A 19994-nucleotide genomic window follows, 5' to 3' on the forward strand; every position below is an offset into this window, starting at 1 on the left:
GCGGGCGGCGCATGCGCGGGGCGGGGCGCTGGCCCCGCCTTCGGAGCGCCATGCCGGCGCGCGGCCGAGGCACCTGAGCCAGGTGAGGCGCGCGCGGTCCCGCCGCCCCGCGGCCCCGCCAGGTGTGGAGGCTCCGCCCACCGCCTCTGGGGGCGGGGCCTGCCCGCCTCAGGGGAGGGGACGCGCGGCGGGGGGTCGTGGCCTGCGGGGAGCAAGTGCTGCCCCGAGGGGCGGGGCCTGCTGGGGGGAGGCTGGGCTCGAGGGAGGCGTGGCTTGGGAGGGGGCGCGGCATTGGCGCGATGGGGGCGGGGTTTATTGGGGTGCGGGCCGGAGGCGGGGCTTTGGTGTCCCTGCCCGACCTTCGACTTCCCTTTGACCTCCAGCCCCAGATTGGGGCCGCATACCCCTCAGCCTCCCATGGGGGCCATGTCCCCCTCAGACCCCCAGTGGGGCCCATGTGCCCCCTCAGACACTCTGTGGGGCCCACATCCCCCCCTCAGATCCTCTATGGGACCCACCGCCCTCCCCAGACCCCCAGTGGGGTCCATGTCCTCCCTCAGACCCCCTATGGGGCCAGTCTCCTCCTCATACCCCTTTTATGGGGGCCACATGCATCCCCCAGACCCCAAATGGGGCCCATGTCCCCCCTTCAGACCCCTAACCTTTGCTGCAGAGACCACTTGTCGTAGTCCTGCCACCCCTGGGATATGCAGGTTATGGGAATTTTGGGGTCTTGGAGGTGGGTAATGGGAACATGGGGGCCATGAGGATGTGGCAGGGGTCAGGGGGATGTGGGAGTTATGGGACAAATCCCAGCAGACAGGTGCCTCACTCTCTTCTGCAGGATGAAGGAGTGGTGGGTGCAGGTGGGGCTGCTGAGCGTGCCCCTCCTTGCCGTCTATCTGCACATCCCGCCTCCCAAGCTCTCCCCGGCTCTCCTCTCCTGGAGGTCGTCTGGAGGCTACTTCACCTACAAGGACCAGAACATCTTCTACAGAGGTGATGGGGCTGTGCCGAGTACTGGGGACACCTCGTCTGACCCAGTGGGGAGCAGGGCTGGTGGCTCTGCTTCCCTTGGTGGCCCTGGGGATGTCCCTGAGGCCAGGCGAGGTGATGGCAAATCCCTCCCAAAATATAACGGCTTTAAGGGGAGCCACTGCATGGATCCAGGCACAGTGTGGCTGTTAGCAAAACATTTTAATTGGGTGAAGCCATGATGGCTGGTTCTCATGCAACAGTGGCAAGACCTTGGTGTTGGCAGGGAATGATCTCAAGAGCTTCTGATGGGTTGCAGCAAGGAAAAGGTACTGAAAAACCTTTTTGCTGGAGCAGTTGTTACCCATCGTAGCAACTGAGAGGCAGCTGCAATTAACTTGTGCTAAGTAAAGCCCTGGTTTACATCAGGTCACTGGTGCCAGTGGCCGCGGTGGCTTGTCTGGTTGGGTGTCTGAGGCTGTGCTGGCACTGGGAGGCTGCAGTGCGAGTCAAACCCACGCTTGGTTTTGGGGGAGCAGGGGGAGGGGTAACACTGGTTGGGCTCCCAGTGGGGTGAACGGCAACGCCTGCCTCATAGGAGAGGAGACTGTAGGGGAAGAAGCTGACCCTGAGGTGCCCCATTCCCTCCCCAGACTCAACTGGCGCCATTGGCAGCTCTGACATCGTCCTCCTCCTGCACGGCTTCCCAACCTCCAGCTATGACTGGTACAAGGTGAGGGGAGCCAGTGCGCGGTGGGCTTGGATGCCGACAGCAAACTCCGTGGTTTCTCCCTCCCAGGAACGAGCAGATGTGGGCAGTGGTTTGGCCTGGGGTGGGCCACGCTCCAGAGGAGTTCCTGCTGGAGGTAGCACTGTGCTCTGGGGTATCAGCCCTGTTCCTCTCCCAACACCCTGCATGGGAGCCAAGCATTCTTCGTGTCACCCTTTCCCACACTCCAGCCCGAAGTGGGAGGAAAGGATCCACAGCTATTTCTTGGCTTTTTCGGGGTGGAGGTGGGGGGGCGATTGTCTTGCTGTTACTGGGACATTTCAATCTGCAGTTTTCTTGGAGCTGGAAGGTGCTGTCTTGGGGGGCGGAGGGAAGTGTGGCCATCCACAGCTGTGCATCGCCACAGACTTTTCCTCTTTGTGCTCCTGTCACCTGTTTTGTTAATGCATTTCTCCTCTTTCCAGGTCTGGGAAGGGCTGACCCAGCGGTTTCACCGGGTGATTGCTTTGGATTTTGTAGGATTTGGTTTCAGTGACAAGCCTGTAAGTAGCCTGGGAGGAGGATTTATGCAGTTGCTTTTGGCCCAGAGGTCATTCTGCCACGCCAACACTCCTGGAAAATTAGCATTTGCAGTCCAGTTTCAATTCCTATATACATCTGAAAAAGGAATAAGCATTGTAATAGTGGAAGGGATGGGCAAGGTTTGTGGTGGAGGTCAGCTCTGTCACCATCTTGCCTTGACTTGGGTTTGATGTGACTCCAAAGTGCACCTTGACCCCTCTGGGGCAATGGGCAGTGCTTCCATGGGCTTGTGGGCATAGCTGCTGGCCCAGGACATTCCAGCTGCTCTGTCTGGGGACACAAAATGCTGGTCTCCACCCTGTATTCCTCCATTTGGGTGTTTATTCTGGAGTTTGTGGGCTCATGGTGGGTCAGGCTCTCACTGCAGTTCCTCTATCGCTTTGCTTCGCAGAGGCCCCACCGCTACTCCATCTTCGAGCAAGCCAGTATCGTGGAGGGGCTGGTGCATCACCTTGGCCTCCGCCACCAGAGAATTAATCTCCTCTCCCATGATTACGGGGATACAGTCGCACAGGAGCTGCTGCACAGGTCACTGCAACCACCGATGCTCTGGCTGCTCTTTGTTGTCCCTGTCAAGACGATTTCCAGCAGATAAGTGGAAGGACGTAGTGCAGAACCCCCTTTTCCCTATACCTACGGCTGTAATGAAGGCCAAGTGGTCTCAGGGCACATCTACAGTGGGCAGATCTGAGGCTTCGATCTGTCAAATTCCAGCTTCTAGGATGTTTAACGTCCCTTCTGAGCACCTTCTTATCAAGGCTGGGACAGCAGGGGAGCAGAGATGGTGTGACACTGTTAATTTGACCTGCTGGTCGGTCACTTTTTGGAGCCTGGAGAGGTCTACTTGTGTTTCACCTTCTCTTCTGTCCCCAGGTATGAGCACAATAAAACTGGAAGCATCTTGATCAACAGCCTCTGTTTATCCAATGGAGGTAAGTTTTGCCTAGCATGGTGGGATGGGTGGGCTGGGAGGGATGGGGAATCATGGGACGGGATGGCCTTCCCATCTCCATCACCTGAGGGAAAGTACCATCCAAACCCCAAGTGAATTGCAATTAAGGTGCTGTAATTAACTGGGAGTGTCACTCCTCAGGGCTGCCTGTGCCACCTTTCATAGCATCATGAAGAGAGACTGGGAGATGAAGAGCAAAACACTTATAGCATTACAACTCTGTTCTTTTTCATCCTTCCAGGGATTTTTCCTGAAACACACTACCCCCGGTTCATCCAGAAGGTGAGCTGCTGCCCCCTTTCCCCTCAAGCAGAAGTCTGACTCTGTGAGTTTGGGGTTTTATCTGGCTCAGAAGCCTGCTGCTTTTCCTGCTTCGGTAGTGGCAGCTGAGTTGCTTGCAGACATTGTTAGAGGCAGTGGGGAGAAATGGGCTGCCAGGATGTGGCTTGTGGCATCTGAATGTCCTATAATCCCCCCCTTGAAGCGCTGATGTCTCACCACCGGCAGCTCATGTGCATCTTGAGGGTCAGGGCTGAGCTGGGAAACTGCTGTAATATGGGGAGCCAGGGGAAGAGCCCTCTGAGGAGGCAGGATTTATCCATCTCTATGATACTGAGTAGTGCTGTCCCCTTTTTCCCTTCTTCCCAAGATCCTCAAGGATGGGGGTTTGCTGTCCCCTGTCATCACGCGGCTGATGAACTTCTTCCTCTTCTCCAGAGGGTGAGTTGTGTCTCTACGCTGCTGGGCACAGCCCATATGGGGTATGTGAGCCAAGCACAGGGGGCCAATGTAGGGATTAGCGTAGCGGGTGTTTGGCAGGTGAGCAGATCCCCCGGCACTGTCCTAGGAGAGATCTGCCCCTGGATTTGAATGACCTTGATGTTCTGGGCCATTCCCTCTGTGGGCTGGCAAAGCACTTCAGCCTAATAATAAACCACATGGCTTTTTACTGTATGCTGAAATCCTTCTCTCCCATGAGTATTGGACTTGAACATGTTAGAGGCAATGAAAACCCTAACCACGCTCTACATACGGTTAGGTATGTATATATATTTGTATAGAATGTTGCAAATCCTCTTTTTTTCCCCAAAAACCCCTGTAGGCTGGCTGGTAAGTCCCATGCTGGGCATGTTTGGGGGACAACTTGTAGTGCTGCGCTTGCACCCATGTCTTTTGCAATGGAAGCTGGAATTGCTTCACTGTTTTTTGCCCTCAGCTAATTTTTAAGTTGTACACTAAGATGGCAGCTGCTGTGCTGCTCTGAATTCTTTTTTTTTTTCCAGACTTGGGGCGGTATTTGGGCCCTACACGCAGCCTTCACAAGCAGAGTACTGGGACATGTGGACAGTGGTGCGGACCAACGATGGCAATCTTGTTGTTGACAGGTACATCACTGTTAATTGCTGTGTGAGCTTAGTTTTCCAGCCGCGGCGTTCCTCGGTTGCAGACAGAGCCGTGCAGTGGCTCAGAGGTTAGCAGAGCTTGGCTGGGCCCCTGGACACTGGCTCCCCAGAGCCTTCAGCTGCTTCTGTTGGGCGTCTGGGATCATCACTGCACCTCAGAACAGAGCTGGGATGTGATGTAGGAGCAGGGATTCTTGCTGGGATGATGCAAGGCAGGTAAATGAAGTCTGGAGTCAGGAGGATCTCAGCCTGCCCATGGTGGGAAAAGGACAACACTCGAGATGTACAACAGGGGTGTTTTTTCTTCTTTGGAAGTTAGGGGCTTGAATTTACGGGATTTTGTTAACAATTGGAGCTAGATCTGGTTTTCTCAGTTTGGGACTTTTGGAAGGACCCTAGGCTGGTGGTTGTGAATTCAGTGTCCCCATTCAGTAGGGCCTGCATGTGTCTTTCTCCCCCAGCATACAAACTCCTCTCTCCTCCCACTGGGGACAATTTCCAGCCAAATCACAGTAAGGACCAAATAGCTCAGCCTCTCCAAAGGATGCTCGCTAATTGCTTCTTATAACGAGGGATACTTGCCCAAGCCCAACAATGGATACACTGGCTGATGCATTGCTCACTTGGCACCCCCCGCTGTGGCAAATTTTTGCACTGTCACATTTGTCAGCAGTGCAGCCATGATGGGAAGCTCAGTACCAGAATATCTCCAGCCCCTTAAATGTCATGTGTCAGAGTACTGGTATGTTTATTTAGTGTAGCTTCCCGTCCTTGAAAGGCTTTTTATAACCAGACTTGAACCAGATGTTTAAATTGTGACCCTCAGCTCCTGAGAGCTGTGCTGAAGCAGAGTCACCCTGAGTTGCCGGTTGGGGTGACAAGACAGGCTGAGGAGCTGTTAGCAGTTCAGATTTTCACTGCAAGACCTAAACAGTGCAATTTTTCTCCTGCATTCCTCCATGCTCAGTAGTCCAGCACTGACTCTTCTGTGGGGTACTGAAATGGTTTCAGAGCTGCTGCGATGCCTGTGACCCATGCACAGGAGTGCTCAGACTGCACTGCCTCTGCATTGGCTTTCAGCAGACTGATTTTTGCCCCAGCATTTTGCAAGATCCAATTGCAAATCCATTTTTTCCCCTGCTGCCCCAGCAAAGCAGCATGAAGTTTCTTAAGGGGGTTTGGAGGTAGCCAGCCTTTCAGCACTTGTTTGCTGGCTGCCTGCAGCCCGCTGTGACTCAGTGTGCAGTCTGGCACAGAGGTTACAATCGTTCACCCAGTTTTACAACCCAGCGGCATTTGAGTGGGAGCAGAGGACCCACATTTGCTTCCATCTCAGCTGGGAAGGATTCAGACCTGATACTCCCATCTCCTCAGACTGCAGGCTGTTTATCCCTTCCTAAATGAACTCGGGTTATCCTCCAGCAGGACTCTAAAACTGCACTCTGCACTTAGGGCAGAGGCAAGACCTGGAGTCAGTGTCCCAACCTCATTTGCACTTCTATTTGCTGTCTAAATATTAAAACCCACTTTAGGCAAGTCTCTAAGCTCAGGGATAGTCAACAGACTGATGTGTTGCTGCTGCCCCAAGGAGGAGGTCCGTGGGAGATGCAGAGTCCACCTCGGTCTCCTTACACAAGCGTACAGTGCCCCGAGAGCAATTTCCAGCCTGTGCAGCACCTCAAGGCACCGTCCACTGCGTAACAACAGGTTTCTCTTCAGTATTTTGCAGTACATAAACCAGAGAAAGAAGCACAGAGACCGCTGGGTTGGGGCTTTGATGTCCACCTCTGTCCCACGTGAGTAGGATCAGTTTTCTTTATTTACTCATTGGGATGTTGGGGATCACACTCCCCAGCCCCAGCCTGCAAGCACCAGAGCATGGTGCTGGCTCCTTCCACTAACTGCTGGAGCCTCTCCTTATTCTGATGAGGATGATGTGGCTCAAATTCAGTTTGTGCAGGGGGTAGCATCACAAACAAGCCTCCCTGCTCCAGTTTAAGGCTGTTACAGCAGAGAGCTATGAGCTTGCTAAGGCAAGAGAAAGTTTATTCCACTGAGCAGATACAACTTTCCTTTAGAGGCTGGTTCACAGCCTCCGGTTCCTCCAGTGACCGTCCCAGGGAAGCCAAGGTGCATTTCAAGCTCAAGAGAAGTTACAACCACTCAAGAAAAGGCTTGGTGTTTGCTGGAGAAGGTTTGGAGGCTTAACTTGACCCCAGGGCAGAGAAACGAGGCCTTGTAGCAGCTGGTGTGCTTAGTGCTCCTCTGAAAGCTTCACAAGCTCCATGCAAGGGCAGGGGATGCCTGCAACAGGTCTCCTTGCCTTAATTTAGGGATGTCCTTGGGTATAAAAGCTCTGTCTGTGCTTCTGTCTTGCAGTGCATCTAATCTATGGGCCCCTGGACCCTGTGAACCCACACCCAGAGTTTCTTCAGCTTTACAAGTAAGACAACACCCACCACAAAGGGGGAATATACACCTGGGGTTTCATTTCAAGGGAGATTTTGTCTCAGGCTTTTCCTTCAATTCCCTTTTCATGGAGGCTAGTTTTAAATTCCACCTGTAACCCCAACAACAAGGGGGTTCAGTCAGAGCCTTCTGCAGTTTGGAAATTGCTTCCCCATTTTAGGCAAGTCACAATTCCTAGCCAAATCAACAGTGCATTTTAAAACCACATCAGACAGAAGTAGGATTTATTGACATAGTCTTCTCCAAACAAACCTGAAGTAAATCCAGCACTTTGAAGAGTGGTCAACTGTAGCTGCTGAGGACGTTTTCTGTCCCAAAACAGTGTTACAGGCAGAATCCCAATTGCGAGAGGGTACTGTCCTCCTCACCAGTAGCATCTGGCTGGCTGTGGGCTGAGCCTGCTGCCTGCGCTTAAGCCTTGCTGCATTCTTCCAACAGGAAGGTGCTTCCCATGTCCACGGTGTCTGTGCTGGACGACCACATTAGCCACTATCCACAGCTGGAGGATCCAACAGGTTTCCTGAATGCATATCTGAACTTCATCAACTCCTTCTGAGCTGCTGCAGCTCAGTTCTCGCTCTGTTTAAAAGTCAGGCTTTGGGGACAGGAAGAAACCTCGATTTTTATCTCCAGATCCAACAATCTGCACTAACACCCTCATCTTTGGCTGCCAAACTGCTGCATTTATGCAGTTAAATCCTTTGAGCACCAGAAGAGATTAGCTTGCAGGGAGGTTTGGACAAAACTGCCAGCCTGAGTAGAGTTAGAGGATGTGGACAGCTCCTCCTGCTCTGCGCTCACCTTGATTCTTGACTGGCTTATCCCTCTATTAGGAGCCACGAGGGCTCAAGGGAGAACTGGGGCACCTGACAGGAGGTGGAGCACACATGTCAGTCTCAGTCCTTACTTGCCTTCACTGCTAAGCTATGCTGCATGGCACAGGTAGACAGGACCACTAGCAGCCAAGCGTTGATGCATATATTCCCAAGATGGATGCCAGTCTGGTTTTGAGGTGTGTGCATGCAGTTTAAATTATATCCCTCTGCTAAGTGTTAACAATACTTGGCCAGCTTGTCAGCACTGAAGAATCTGAAACTGAGTTTGCTTACACTAAGTATAGCAGGCAAGCTGGATCTGTAATCCCCCAAAGTATAGGCAATGATGCTCTCTGCACACATAAAGGGGCATTTAAGCACTGTAATTATGTTTTCAGTAACCTCTCTTTAATGGCCAGTTACCCAAAGCGAAGCTCTGAACCTCAAGTTTTTACCACATTCCTTGTTTCTCTGATTTTCAGTTCAACAAGCAGAGCCACCCATTGACACTACACCCCTGGGACTATCTCAGGAGCTTCGCAGAAGCGTGGCTGTAGCATGCAGTTCTACCAGGGCAGGCTCATACCTGTTTCACTAGAGCAAGATGAATATGCAATACTGGTACTAGCAGAAGCCAAGACGTTCTTCTGAGCAATAGCTATTTGAGCCACAGGGATCTGGGACAGGTGTTTAAATTAGAATTCAAGTATTCCTTCCTTCCTCACCCTGACTTGGTAACTAAAGAAACAGCAGTTCATCAGGAGAGAGATGCAGAACTTAATTCACAAGAAGTCACCACAAGGTCCCTCTTTCCTCCTCTCTTCCCAACTTTTGATACAGGGTGTTTCACATCTTTGAGCCCAGGAAAAGGCTGTGCTGTTGTTTGGTATTATCTGATATAAGGCTCAGAGAACTGAATATGCCTTGACCCGTGAAGTTTAATCTCTCTCTCTGTACATTGATTTTTCTGTGTGGAACAGAGGAGACAATCATGAAGATAACTGTAAATTTGCAGGCTGGCAGACTCTGCAGGTTTTGTGTGGTTTTTAACTCCTTAACAGCATCCCTTTAGGAATAAGGGGCTTCTGCTGAATAAACAGCCCTTATTGGCTACTTTTTCTGTACTGAAGCAGACAGGATTAGAACAAGAAATTTCTATTTTATTAATAGTAATTCGTATGAATTCCACCACTTGAACCAGTGTTTATTTTCTGTTAATAAAAATCAGTTTTGACAAAAGTCTGATTCCATTTTCTTACCACCTGCACCTTTTATCTTTCCTGATTTACTGCAAGTGGGCTGAGATGCAATAAGTTAGATGGGAACGTGTAAGTGACAACAAGGGAGAGGACAGGGGAAAGGCTCAGTACCAGCCAGCCACTATTGTCACTACTGTAACATCATACAAAATATTTACCAAATTAAGGAATAAAAACTACATGCAGAAGGACAGACAGGCTGCTTGATATCCCATGAATACCCAACTGGTGCTTGCAAAGGTTTCCACACCACAGCTGATGTGCTGTAACACTCAGCCTACAGAAGCCAGGATGACATCTACAGGCGTTTCTTCCTTGCTCCTAACAGTCACCTGCATGGTCACACCATCTCCGAGCGCAAGCCTGGACCTTACCAGCACATCACAACCACCTCTGTATACACCTGGAGACAAAGCAACATTTGAGAGATTACTTTAAGAAGGCTCAGTGATCTAGTCCTAACCCTGGAGGCAACAACCTGGTGAAAGCAAGACAGATTGAGTCTTATGGCCAGTTGCTGAGAGATGGGAGTGGGGGGAAGTCACAAAAAACCCAAAACCCCAAAATCCCCACAGCTCTTGAGGAGTCAGCACGTGCTGCCGGAGGGCTAGGCCAATTTAAACAGGTAGAAACCAGGAGGCGGGCAGCTGAAAAGCTCACTTCTGGTTTGAGAAGGCAACACATACTATTATTGTGCTATGAAGGCACAGTCCATTGGCTCAGTGCCCTTGCTGTTAAAGGAGGAATAGTTGTCCTATGCTACTACAAGATGATTTGGAAGTGGTGCTCCTGGAGGCAACTCGGACTGCAGGATGAGCCACCTCCACTCTCACTTCAACATCACTACACACACAGACCTGGAGTTACCAATTTTGCCTCTGAAATAAATCAAGATTGATCTTCTGTCATGTACATTGCAGTTTTGTTTTAATAACTGCAACAAAGTTTTGTAGAGCACTTCCAGAGACTGCACAAAACTGTAAGCCTGGACCACAATCACAAAAGCAGCAGCCGTGGGGGCTGCAGGCCGATTCAGGGTGTGTCTTTGGGACAGAAACTTGGAAACAAAATGGTCCTAGGAACCCCATTCTGAGACAACCTCAAGCAAGGAGTTTTGTTAGGTGTCTGCTCTGGAAGTTCTTCATTCAAAGGATTCACTACTGTTCTGTCCTGGTTTCAGCTGGGATAGAGTAGCTCCACTCCAAGAGACTGAGCCTAGCCCAAGTACACCAGTTACAGTGGGCTCCAAGTTAGCACTAGCTACATTCAACTCACCGGTTGACTTTGGCTTTCTACAGAGAAAAAAAAAAAACCTCTTGAAATAAAAGCAGTATCTTCTAACCTATTTCCCTTCATTTTGTAAAAATCTGTGGGGACATGGAAACAGAGTTCAACAGTACAAATACTTACCAGCTAAGCAGAGCGTGTGAGAATTTTTGTTCTCTGGCACTTTATCTGATCTCTCACAGGGCTGCATGCCCAAGAATTTGATGATGTTATTGACAGCTTCTGCGTTCAGAGATTGAAGAAGAACATTACCTCAAGATTGGTGCCAAGCTTTCTGTGAGAACTACTTTGCAATTAAAGAATATTCTCTAAGCACCCATGTGACTTAACCATTTCTATTCATTATCTTGGCAAGGTAGGTGTCCTGGTGGGGTTGCAACCATGTCCCTTTTGCTGTCTTAACAGCCTAGGAATGCACCCCTCCCTTCAACCAGCCTCAAGCAAGACAACACTGCCAAGCTTCCACTCACTATAATCCCAACTTTGCAAGACAAAGCCTTATTGCTGGGACATAATGTCATGGCAGAAGGCACCAAATTCTCCTCCTACCACACTGAATATCCCCAGCACGGCAGATTTACCAGGATTACTATGTGGGTCACCAATAAAGGAGGAAAGATCATCTCACCATCAAGGGTTTTAATCGAACTAAGTGCAAAGGTTTCTTCTTTCTCGAAGTCATCTCCCACTTCTTCCCACGCAGCTGCGAAGTTAGGCTTTAAAACCTTCTGAATATGATCAGACACAGTAACCTCCAAATCTTCCAACTGATAGAAGAGCAAAGGAGATTTTCAGCTGCCAGTTACAGAAATGATCCTAATCTTAGAAGGGGAAAAGACAGACAGACAGCAGCATTTTGCCAAGACAACTCTGTCATGCTTTAATTTCAGGAGAAGTACATAATAATAGTATCTAAAAGACAGAGAGGAAAATAGTATTTATGGTGGTCATCTGTAAAGCTTAAAAACATTTACAGAGAAACATCTGTGAAACTACAGGCTAGCAGAAAATGAGGCAATTGCTTTGTAAGTGAAAAAGCCCATTCTAGCCCTTACTGGGCATCTGAGGAGAGATACTTGCTCAGAACCCAGAACCCTCCAAGCCCAAAAGACAGGCACTTTCCTGAGATCTGACTTTTATTTCCATGACTGATAACACGAACACAATAAACAGGTGCAAATGCCTGGGCCACAGTTCCAAAACTAGACAGTGAAAGTTATTCCTTCCTTCCTGTCCGTCCCCACAAATCCCATCTCCATAGGGCACTAAAGCTGAACTAACTTTTGGCAGAAGCAAGGTTTTGGGGAAGGATCTAAAGTTACAAGCTACAGCATGTTGGAAATGGTGCTTCAGGCAGGCCTGCCCTTCTCTCCTACTGGCTTCAGATCTGAAAGGAAATGGTCAGCCCAATGGCCACGTGTGTTCAGAATTAGCAACAAGGAGAAAACAATCAAGTCCTGAACTTACTACATATTCATCGTCATAGCCATCATCTTCTGGCACACCCGTGCTTGGGTCACAGTCTCGAACAGTGAACTTCATAGTGCAACTGAAAGTACAAGCAACTGGGGAGGACAAAAAAAGCCTATATAGGTTAGTCATGCAGTTTCTTCTGCTTGAGCCCTCGCTTCCCAAAGAGAGACTGGAATCAATGTATGCCAGCTTTGCCCCAAAAGATAAATGCATGGCTATGGTCAGAGCACTTTTCAATTTCATATTAAATTCCCTAGCCCCCCCCCCCCCCCCCCCCCCCATCCTCCCCCAACTTTTAAGATGAAGGCTGAAGGAGGATCTCAGGAGATGAGTATGCCAGTGCCATAGAGTAACAAGCAGAGGCCCACTGACTCGCAGAGTGCTGTGGTGAGACCCAGTCAGCACTAGCTACCAGGGAAAACCCAGCAAGGGTTTCCAACAAGTGGAGTATGATCCAAAACCACAGTTCTGGGAACTCAGACTAGTTCTAATCTTCCTTGGTGTTAAAGCAATAACCAAGAAATCCACCCTGCTAATGAGCTGAGTCACATTAACTAACTGCAAATCCACTGGAGTTTCTTTTAAGTGTGAATAATAAAAGTAAGAAAGGGAAGTTTTATGCCCAAGAAAATCTCTCATTCCTACATTTCATAGTAGTTTCTAATTCTCTAAAGAAAGGAAAAATTGCATTAGTTAAATATGTAGAAGCCCAAACTACCAGTATTTCTTTCTATTTGCATTTTCCTTTTTTTTTTCCCTATTTGCATTTTCCTTTTTTTTTTCCCTATTTGCATTTTCCTTTTTTTTTTCCCTATTTGCATTTTCCTTTTTTTTTTCCCTATTTGCATTTTCCTTTTTTTTTTCCCTATTTGCATTTTCCTTTTTTTTTTCCCTATTTGCATTTTCCTTTTTTTTTTCCCTATTTGCATTTTCCTTTTTTTTTTCCCTATTTGCATTTTCCTTTCACTGATTCTGTTCTTGAATACTACCAACAAACACCCATGTTTTCCAATGTGCTCCTTTCATTGACTCAAGGTAGTAAATTCAGTTTCCTCTATTACCTTCATGTTCTACAATCCTCTTTAACATCCCATTTCTATTCATCCAATACCACTGTTTAAGAAGTATGTATACAATTTTGTAAAAAGTATTTTGCACAAACACAGGTTCTAAATAAAAGCCAGCACATGTAACACATGAGAAAGAAGTGCTGGAATCTCAGTATGCACTCACCAAATCCCACACCCTAAACATTTTATTATGTGTTCTCCAAAAACGTCATTTGAGGGATTTGTCATGCAGAACTACTCCCTCCCCCAATGGGTACCTGCAGTGGGGTCATCCTGGGGAATCTGGACAAGGGTGTAACACATGCCTGGCTGGTTGTAAGCCAGGCTGGGCGCTGGGATGCAACAGATCACGTCATAAGCATCTGATGGCTCCATCTGCACGGTGACTCTCTCTAAAAGCTGATCATTTAGCGTGTTTGTGCAATCAAACTGCAGAAGAATAAATTGAAAATAACTTGAACATAGAAGAAACATTCCTAAAAAACAGTTTTTCCCCAAATCAGCTACGATACTGCACAGCATACAACAGATGTCAAGCATATTTGATCAAGCATACTGTTCTCACTAAATAGCTTTTCTCTCCAATTTTCCTAGAATTCTTTAACAGATGGGATCTTAACTCCATCCTTTTTTTGATCAGAGGCAAGCAGCACACACCCTCTTAACTCTGCCTTGCAACCCCCTTAAGAGAGAAGCTGTCTTCTCCAGGGCACAGTGACAACACCGTTCATGCTACACCTAGGCATCATTAAGGGCCAAGTCCTATTGCACCCTGGCAAAAGCACGTAACTTCTCTTACCTGGAATACAATGTGATTTGTGAACACGTGTTTAATGCAACGAACAAAATACTCAGTTTCTGCTTCAGTGAGCTGCACTGGTTCTGAAGACTTGAATAATGGACCCAAGCTCTTAAACTCCGGAATGGCTGCTAGTTGTTCTGTGCAGAAAGGAAAAGAAGGCAACAGATATTTAGTGACAGGCTCATTCATTGCTCCCACCTGACCTGTGGCAATCCTCCAAACACTTCAAGTGCTGGAGACCCATTGATCTTCTCTCATACCTTGAAATATATCCTGGCGTGAAGGAGCAACTTTTTCAGGCTTGCTGGTCACTAGGGCAATCTCTGTGAAGAAAAAAAAGCAAAGACATTGTGCTATCAGCTACACCATGCAGGAGTTTTAAATGCCATTATATCACAACTAAAAATTCCTGAACCTGCAGTATTTCACACAGTCTGCTGCAAACCATGGCCAGTCTTGTTCCTCACACACACATGCTGAAATACCTTTTCCATGACGCAATATTGTATTGTAAGAAGAGAAGAGGAGAGATATTTGAGTAATGACGAAGAAACCACACTTCATTCCAAAATAGCCAGAAAAAAACGCTGGAAGATGAGAATGAGGCATGAACCCCAACCTTTTCTTAAAAAATTGTGCAAAGTAAAAATGCAAGAATTGTGCAAGAACATGGAAGAAAGCCAGTGAAGTGACTAAGCACTTCTGGAATGTACTTTTTTCAAACTTTCATGAACTAATGAATTATACATATATGTACAATGTACATATGTAGATTATGTACAAACTCCCCTCTGGTAAGAAGTGAGCAGAATAAAGAACATTCTTGCCAACCCCTAATACTTTGGCAGAAGCACTGTCTTCCTTTACCTGCGAAGATCAGGCAGGCTTGGTTCTGCAAAGCCTGTACGTACATACACTGTAACCTGCATAGCATTCAGCTGAGCCACCTCTGTGCTTGCCCTGGCCCTACCAGGATGGCAGCCAGTTTAGTGACATCAAGTATCATTATGGCAACCTGAATGCTTACACTCTTGCCTACAGCCTATTGAAATGGAGCCCAAGTGTTACCTGCTTTCTGTTCAAAGATTGGTGCAGTAGCCAGTGGAACTGTTTTCAGATCAAAAGGTTTGTCAGAAGGCTCCAGCGTATATTGGTGCAGGGCTTTCTCCATCCCAGGAACAGAGACAGTCAACCCTGCAAAGCAGAAGCACATGCAGAAAGATTCAGTTTTAATAGCAGAACTGTCAGAGGCCTACAGGCACTATAATACAGGGTTCAAAAATGAGCAGTGTAAATTTTGGATTGCCCACTGCACCAAAAGCAGTAAGATGTCAGAGTCTGAAAAACTGTATCTGTGTTTCAGTTACCTCCCTCTTAAGACACAAACAAGTAAGGTTAGTTAAAGAGCTCTTCTCTGTAGCATGTCCATTGGTTCAGGCTGAAGAGAAAAACTCTTGTGAGTAAACTAGAGTTTACAGCTAGATATAGATGCAGTTTGGACTTTGGCTAATTAAAAGCTACTTTCATTTCTCAGTAAACACACACACCCTATGAACTTCAAGATACTGGATAGAATAAAAATAAACTGCTCTGAAGTTGCTGTTCCAGAGGGTACTGCAGTCCAAATAGTTCACTCCAGGAAAGTAATTGCGCAATATGCTAAATACCCTGCCCTCATGAACTTGAACTAGTTGACTACAGGCCATAAAACATTTTAATAATCAACTCGGGCAACAAGTTTTGACAGAGCTGTTTCATAGAAGCTGTCACAATTCTAAGGCTGTAAGAGCATTTGTTTTTCAAATTCTTTGACGAAAGCTTTGTCCTTCTTGGCTATTCTACAGGAGATTGTAAGAAGGCAGTGTGGGAAGATCTCGATGGATGGCTGGACTCTGATCTTAAAGGTTTTTTCCAACCTGAACAGTCCTATGATTCCATCCTCATTTTGTAATGGAGAAGACAAAACAAAGGTTAAGAAACTTGTCTCAAGTGAGGGAACAGGCAATGATGAGAAAAAGCCCAACCCATACTCCTGCTCCATTTCTCAGACAATCCTTTCCATATTTTGCTAAATCTGCCATTCTCATTTAGCACAAGTACTTCGCAGGAAAGCGCTAGAACCAGAAAAAACACACAGTTCTGACCTTTCTAGCTATTTTGACCCCAGTTACATTACAGGAAACTATTCTTACAGCAACAAAGCCCACCCATAATACAGAATGTGAAGTAACAGCTCAGACTTCTTTCCTTTCTATCACTGACCATTAAAAATATAGGCAGCATTCAGTGCTATCTGTCTCTGCTGTAGTACATTCAAGTAGAATGTTGCTCTGTCCCGAACTTCATCATCGCTGTCCATCATGCACCTGTTTCAAGGAACAAGAGGACAGCAGTCAGCCAGTTCAGGACATCATGAGAACAGAGCTAAAAATGACACTGACAAGATTGGACTTGATACTGCAATGACAGTCTGTGCTCCCTCAACAGATTTTCCAATTGTGCAGAAATCAAGAAGTGTTTGTTCATACAACACAGTAGTTGAAGTTTATGTGCAAGTGTTCCATCAGAAAACTAAGACTAAAGGAGATGTGTATGTGAATTCTTAACACCATGTACACTTGCTAGATTATAACATATACAGCTGCATTTTATGGCTAATAATTCTGATGGGCACCATGTGGCTGCTTTATTTTTTTTAAAAAAGCACTCTTTCACAATAGAACAAAACCACAAGAAATAGATTACAAAAATAAACATGTTAAAACTGCTTTCTATTTCAGACTGGAAAAAATGGCTGCGTGTTCAAGTATTCACCTAGTTTTTCTATTATAGCATGTGTTTCATGAAGAGAGATTCTCTCCTCCTGGTGGCAACTTCCCTCCCTCCCCACATTCCTCAAGTAATTTCTTGCAGTTGTAATTCACTTGCACCTACATTGAGGTTGCCTTCTGCATGAAGTGCTTCACAATTTGAATTATTCCTCTCACCACAGAAGTCAGACGTGGTATAAGCTTACACTATAACGCTATACAAACGAAGAACATTACATTTACTGTACAGACAGTTTAAGGAAGCTGAATGGTCTTAACAAGAAACACAAACCTGTGAAATGGGAACACCTGTGATCACTACTCAGCCATACACAAATATTACTTATTAGTAATGTGGAAATATAGTTCCTTGTTTCAAGGGATGCAAAACAAACACACATATACTGAAGCACTGTAGATTTATTACCCGCTGAGAAATGTTTGCAGACCAGATTACTATTAGAAGTTTTCATGACTAATCACATCTTTCATTTGCTTATCTCCAGCAGTGTTATTGTCCCTCCAGCCAGGAAGGAAGGGTGGAAGGCAGCCGCGTCCTGGCTCCTCCACTGGTGTGTTGGGCAACCCCAGTGCAAGTTCTGACCTGCTTTGACCCTGCTTCTTCTGTGGAGCCAGACTACCCAGCATCACCAATGAGCTCAGCACGTGCACAGCTATACACACTCACCTCTGCAACAGAACTAAGATGCTTGGAAGAAGGTTCTCATTCTGGGCACCAAACTTTGCTAGAGCACTTACAGCGGCTAGAAAAGAAAGTAGGGAGATGTCAGAGGTGCTGAAGCAATAGATAAACACATTCTCACAATCATGATTCAAAGCACTGTGCATTGAATTTAATCTAGAAGTTCCAATTTACACAGGTTTTCACTCCCACAACACAAACCTTTTAATACTACGGAAAGATTTTCAATATTTTCAAATGGAAATAGTTTCATGTCAGGGAATAGCACAACAAGATCAGCCTAACAGCTCTGCAGCCCTGTTCTGTGAGAACTCTATCAGATAAGGTCAGTTCAAGCTCCATGGCTCATCCCAGTTGTTGGTGCCTCTGCCATTAGCTGTAGCTTACACTCCCAGATAAATCTGTTTTTCACACACAAGGTTGACATGCATCCAGTGGTGACCAGGGCCACACTGCATCCAGTAACTCTGCAAGGAGCTGAAACCCCTCAGCAACCACTTAAGAGTTGCCTGTCCAAACCAATGTAATTTCAGCTCAGCATCAGCTTGAAGAAATTCCACATACAGAAAGAAGAGAAAACTCTATCAGGAAGTACAAGTATTATGGCCCTGGTGGTTAAAGAAGAATCCATACTTTTACAGTGACAAAGTTTCTATACAGTGTACGCTCTCTGAGGGATGCTCTTCATGTGCTCCCAGGTCACAATTAGGAAACTGCGACCAAAAGAGCTGTCACCAAAAATAAAATACAATCTGAACCACATCGTATTTGTGAGCTCATTTGCTTCCTCTCCCCCAGCAGTATTACTTCTCCTAACATGCAGGAGGTCAAACTGATGCTGATATCCCTCCAGTGCAAAGTCCCCAATATGAAAAGAGGCTGAACCCTCTAAAGGGTTCGTTGTAAAGGCTCTGCAGGAAGGAAGTATCAGTCTGCAACACACTGCCAAGGAAGAATCCTAATCTCATATGTGGGAGATTTTCATAGAAAGACGTAAGTCTATTGCAGGCAATTATGTTAAATATTAGGCAATTATGTTAAATACGGAACTAGCAGTGTCCCCTCCTCATGTATTACCTCTTGACTTTTAGAGGACATTCAAAGAAGGGACTAGAAGTAATATATTGCTTCTGTTCCGTGAAGCAAAGGACCAAGGGCTGATGCTAAGATACAAGGAGTTCAAACACACTGCAGGATAAAAATCACCTTCACAGCTGATGCATAGAAGAACCAGCTCTTCACAGTGCCTGTGAAGTAACCGTTGCCTCCCACGCCCAAACCCAGTTTCAGCCCCTAGGCTTCTTGCACAGCTCGTACATGAAACAGTCAAGCACTTGAGCTGAACTTACCAGCCCTCACAGCCTCGTTCTCCAGCACCACCCTGTTGAATATGAAACGGATATACTTGGATGGGGATGGAGTCCTTGGTCCCTCTTTCCCCAGCAGATGCAGGATCTTTGTGGCTAGGACAGTATGTTCACAGTCTTCGATGAACTCGCAGAGGTGAGCCAAGCCCGATTCCTTACTTTCAGGATTCTCCTCAATTATGCTGATTATACAGTCCACAATGGCTCGCTTGTACTCAAAGCCACCCTGGGAAAGGAAAAATCAAGGACACTGACCCAGCAGGCAGAGCTCAGACCACAGTGCTGGTCAGCTCCCCTTACGCTTCAATTACTTCTTTCCATTGAAAAAACAAGCATTTGTACATAAAGAAGAAAGAGAAAGCATGCTGGATAACCTAGCAGGGTCTTCCCAGCCCCCTGACTCATAAAGGCATATCAGCTGAGTATCTCCTCAAATCAGTTTTGGATGTACCAGCCCTAATTCATAAGCACATTTCAGACAGGTCTGACCTACAAGATAAACAAGAATGACAAGGTAACCAGTCAGGCCCCATCACCACTGTGTACCCACTGACGTAAGACAGAAGAGACCCTTCATACTATCTATCAGAGCTACCTGCCAATAACTACACAAAGAAAGTTTCACACATACATCATCCCTGAGCATGTTGGAGAGGAAAGTCATCATGACACTGTGTTTCCGAGGGTATTTCTGGCACAAAGCACTGATAGCCTGTACTACCACTACCTGCAAAACAACAGAGAAGGATGTTAGTCACATGCATTTATTTTTCCATGAAAAAGACAGGCTTCTCACTATCTCAAGTTGTCACATCAATAGATTAAATTCAAATACAAGAAGGATGCAATTAGGTGGTGGACTCTCAGCATAAGTGTGTTAACAGCCCTGTGTAGCATGCTGTAAGATCTGGCTCTGTTAGAGGGACTGTATTTAGGACAGACTACATAAATTCAAGGGCCTTCCCTCCCTCCTCCTGTTCAGCGATGATCCTGACCTAATCCTAACTTAGTCACATTTTGTCATTAAAACTCTTTGCAATTTAAAACTTGTCCAATACTTTTTTCTTTTTCTCATAACAACAAGAACTTAAGACCGCTGTCATTGACTTTGTATGTTGACTGCTACACTGACTTTGTAGAGACATGCTACACTCTTCAAGGCAACTCCACAACGTAAAAGGAATGGGTATAGGTGAACTACCATCCTGAACCAAGTTATTACCTGAGTTTAGTCACTATAAAGTTTAAAAATTAGGTGGAAACTTATGGTTCACACTATTTCCTAACGATCACACTG

General features: G+C 46.7%; 2 protein-coding genes across 4 annotated transcripts in view; one reads left to right on the forward strand and one right to left on the reverse strand.

Moving 5' to 3' along the window:
- MEST (mesoderm specific transcript) lies at positions 1-17307 on the forward strand. Of its 3 annotated transcripts, none has more exons than XM_056340390.1 (12): positions 1-82; positions 845-999; positions 1629-1708; positions 2170-2247; positions 2679-2815; positions 3161-3219; positions 3481-3521; positions 3889-3959; positions 4523-4624; positions 6362-6438; positions 7022-7085; positions 17134-17307. In XM_056340390.1, the coding sequence occupies exons 2-12, from the start codon at positions 846-848 to the stop codon at positions 17228-17230; spliced, it is 960 nt and encodes a 319-aa protein (XP_056196365.1). In that variant the 5' UTR covers positions 1-82; position 845; the 3' UTR covers positions 17231-17307. The 3 variants fall into 3 exon arrangements, with proteins under 3 accessions (XP_056196365.1, XP_056196364.1, XP_056196366.1); XM_056340389.1 differs by lacking the exon at positions 17134-17307 and adding an exon at positions 7550-9165; XM_056340391.1 differs by lacking the exon at positions 17134-17307 and adding an exon at positions 8409-9165.
- COPG2 (COPI coat complex subunit gamma 2) overlaps positions 9066-19994 on the reverse strand; it is a 24432-nt gene continuing 13503 nt past the window's right edge. The window contains exons 13-24 of the mRNA XM_056340388.1: positions 19329-19424; positions 18680-18923; positions 17316-17391; positions 16080-16183; positions 14886-15011; positions 14078-14140; positions 13815-13954; positions 13273-13444; positions 11940-12037; positions 11101-11239; positions 10596-10694; positions 9066-9588 (exon numbers count right to left, since the gene is read on the reverse strand). Coding sequence (XP_056196363.1) covers positions 9458-9588; positions 10596-10694; positions 11101-11239; positions 11940-12037; positions 13273-13444; positions 13815-13954; positions 14078-14140; positions 14886-15011; positions 16080-16183; positions 17316-17391; positions 18680-18923; positions 19329-19424 — 1488 coding nt within the window. The 3' untranslated portion in view covers positions 9066-9457. The remainder of the gene's footprint in view (positions 9589-10595; positions 10695-11100; positions 11240-11939; positions 12038-13272; positions 13445-13814; positions 13955-14077; positions 14141-14885; positions 15012-16079; positions 16184-17315; positions 17392-18679; positions 18924-19328; positions 19425-19994) is intronic.

The sequence above is a fragment of the Falco biarmicus genome, chromosome 5 (assembly GCF_023638135.1).
Source record: "Falco biarmicus isolate bFalBia1 chromosome 5, bFalBia1.pri, whole genome shotgun sequence".
Lineage (NCBI taxonomy): Eukaryota > Metazoa > Chordata > Aves > Falconiformes > Falconidae > Falco > Falco biarmicus.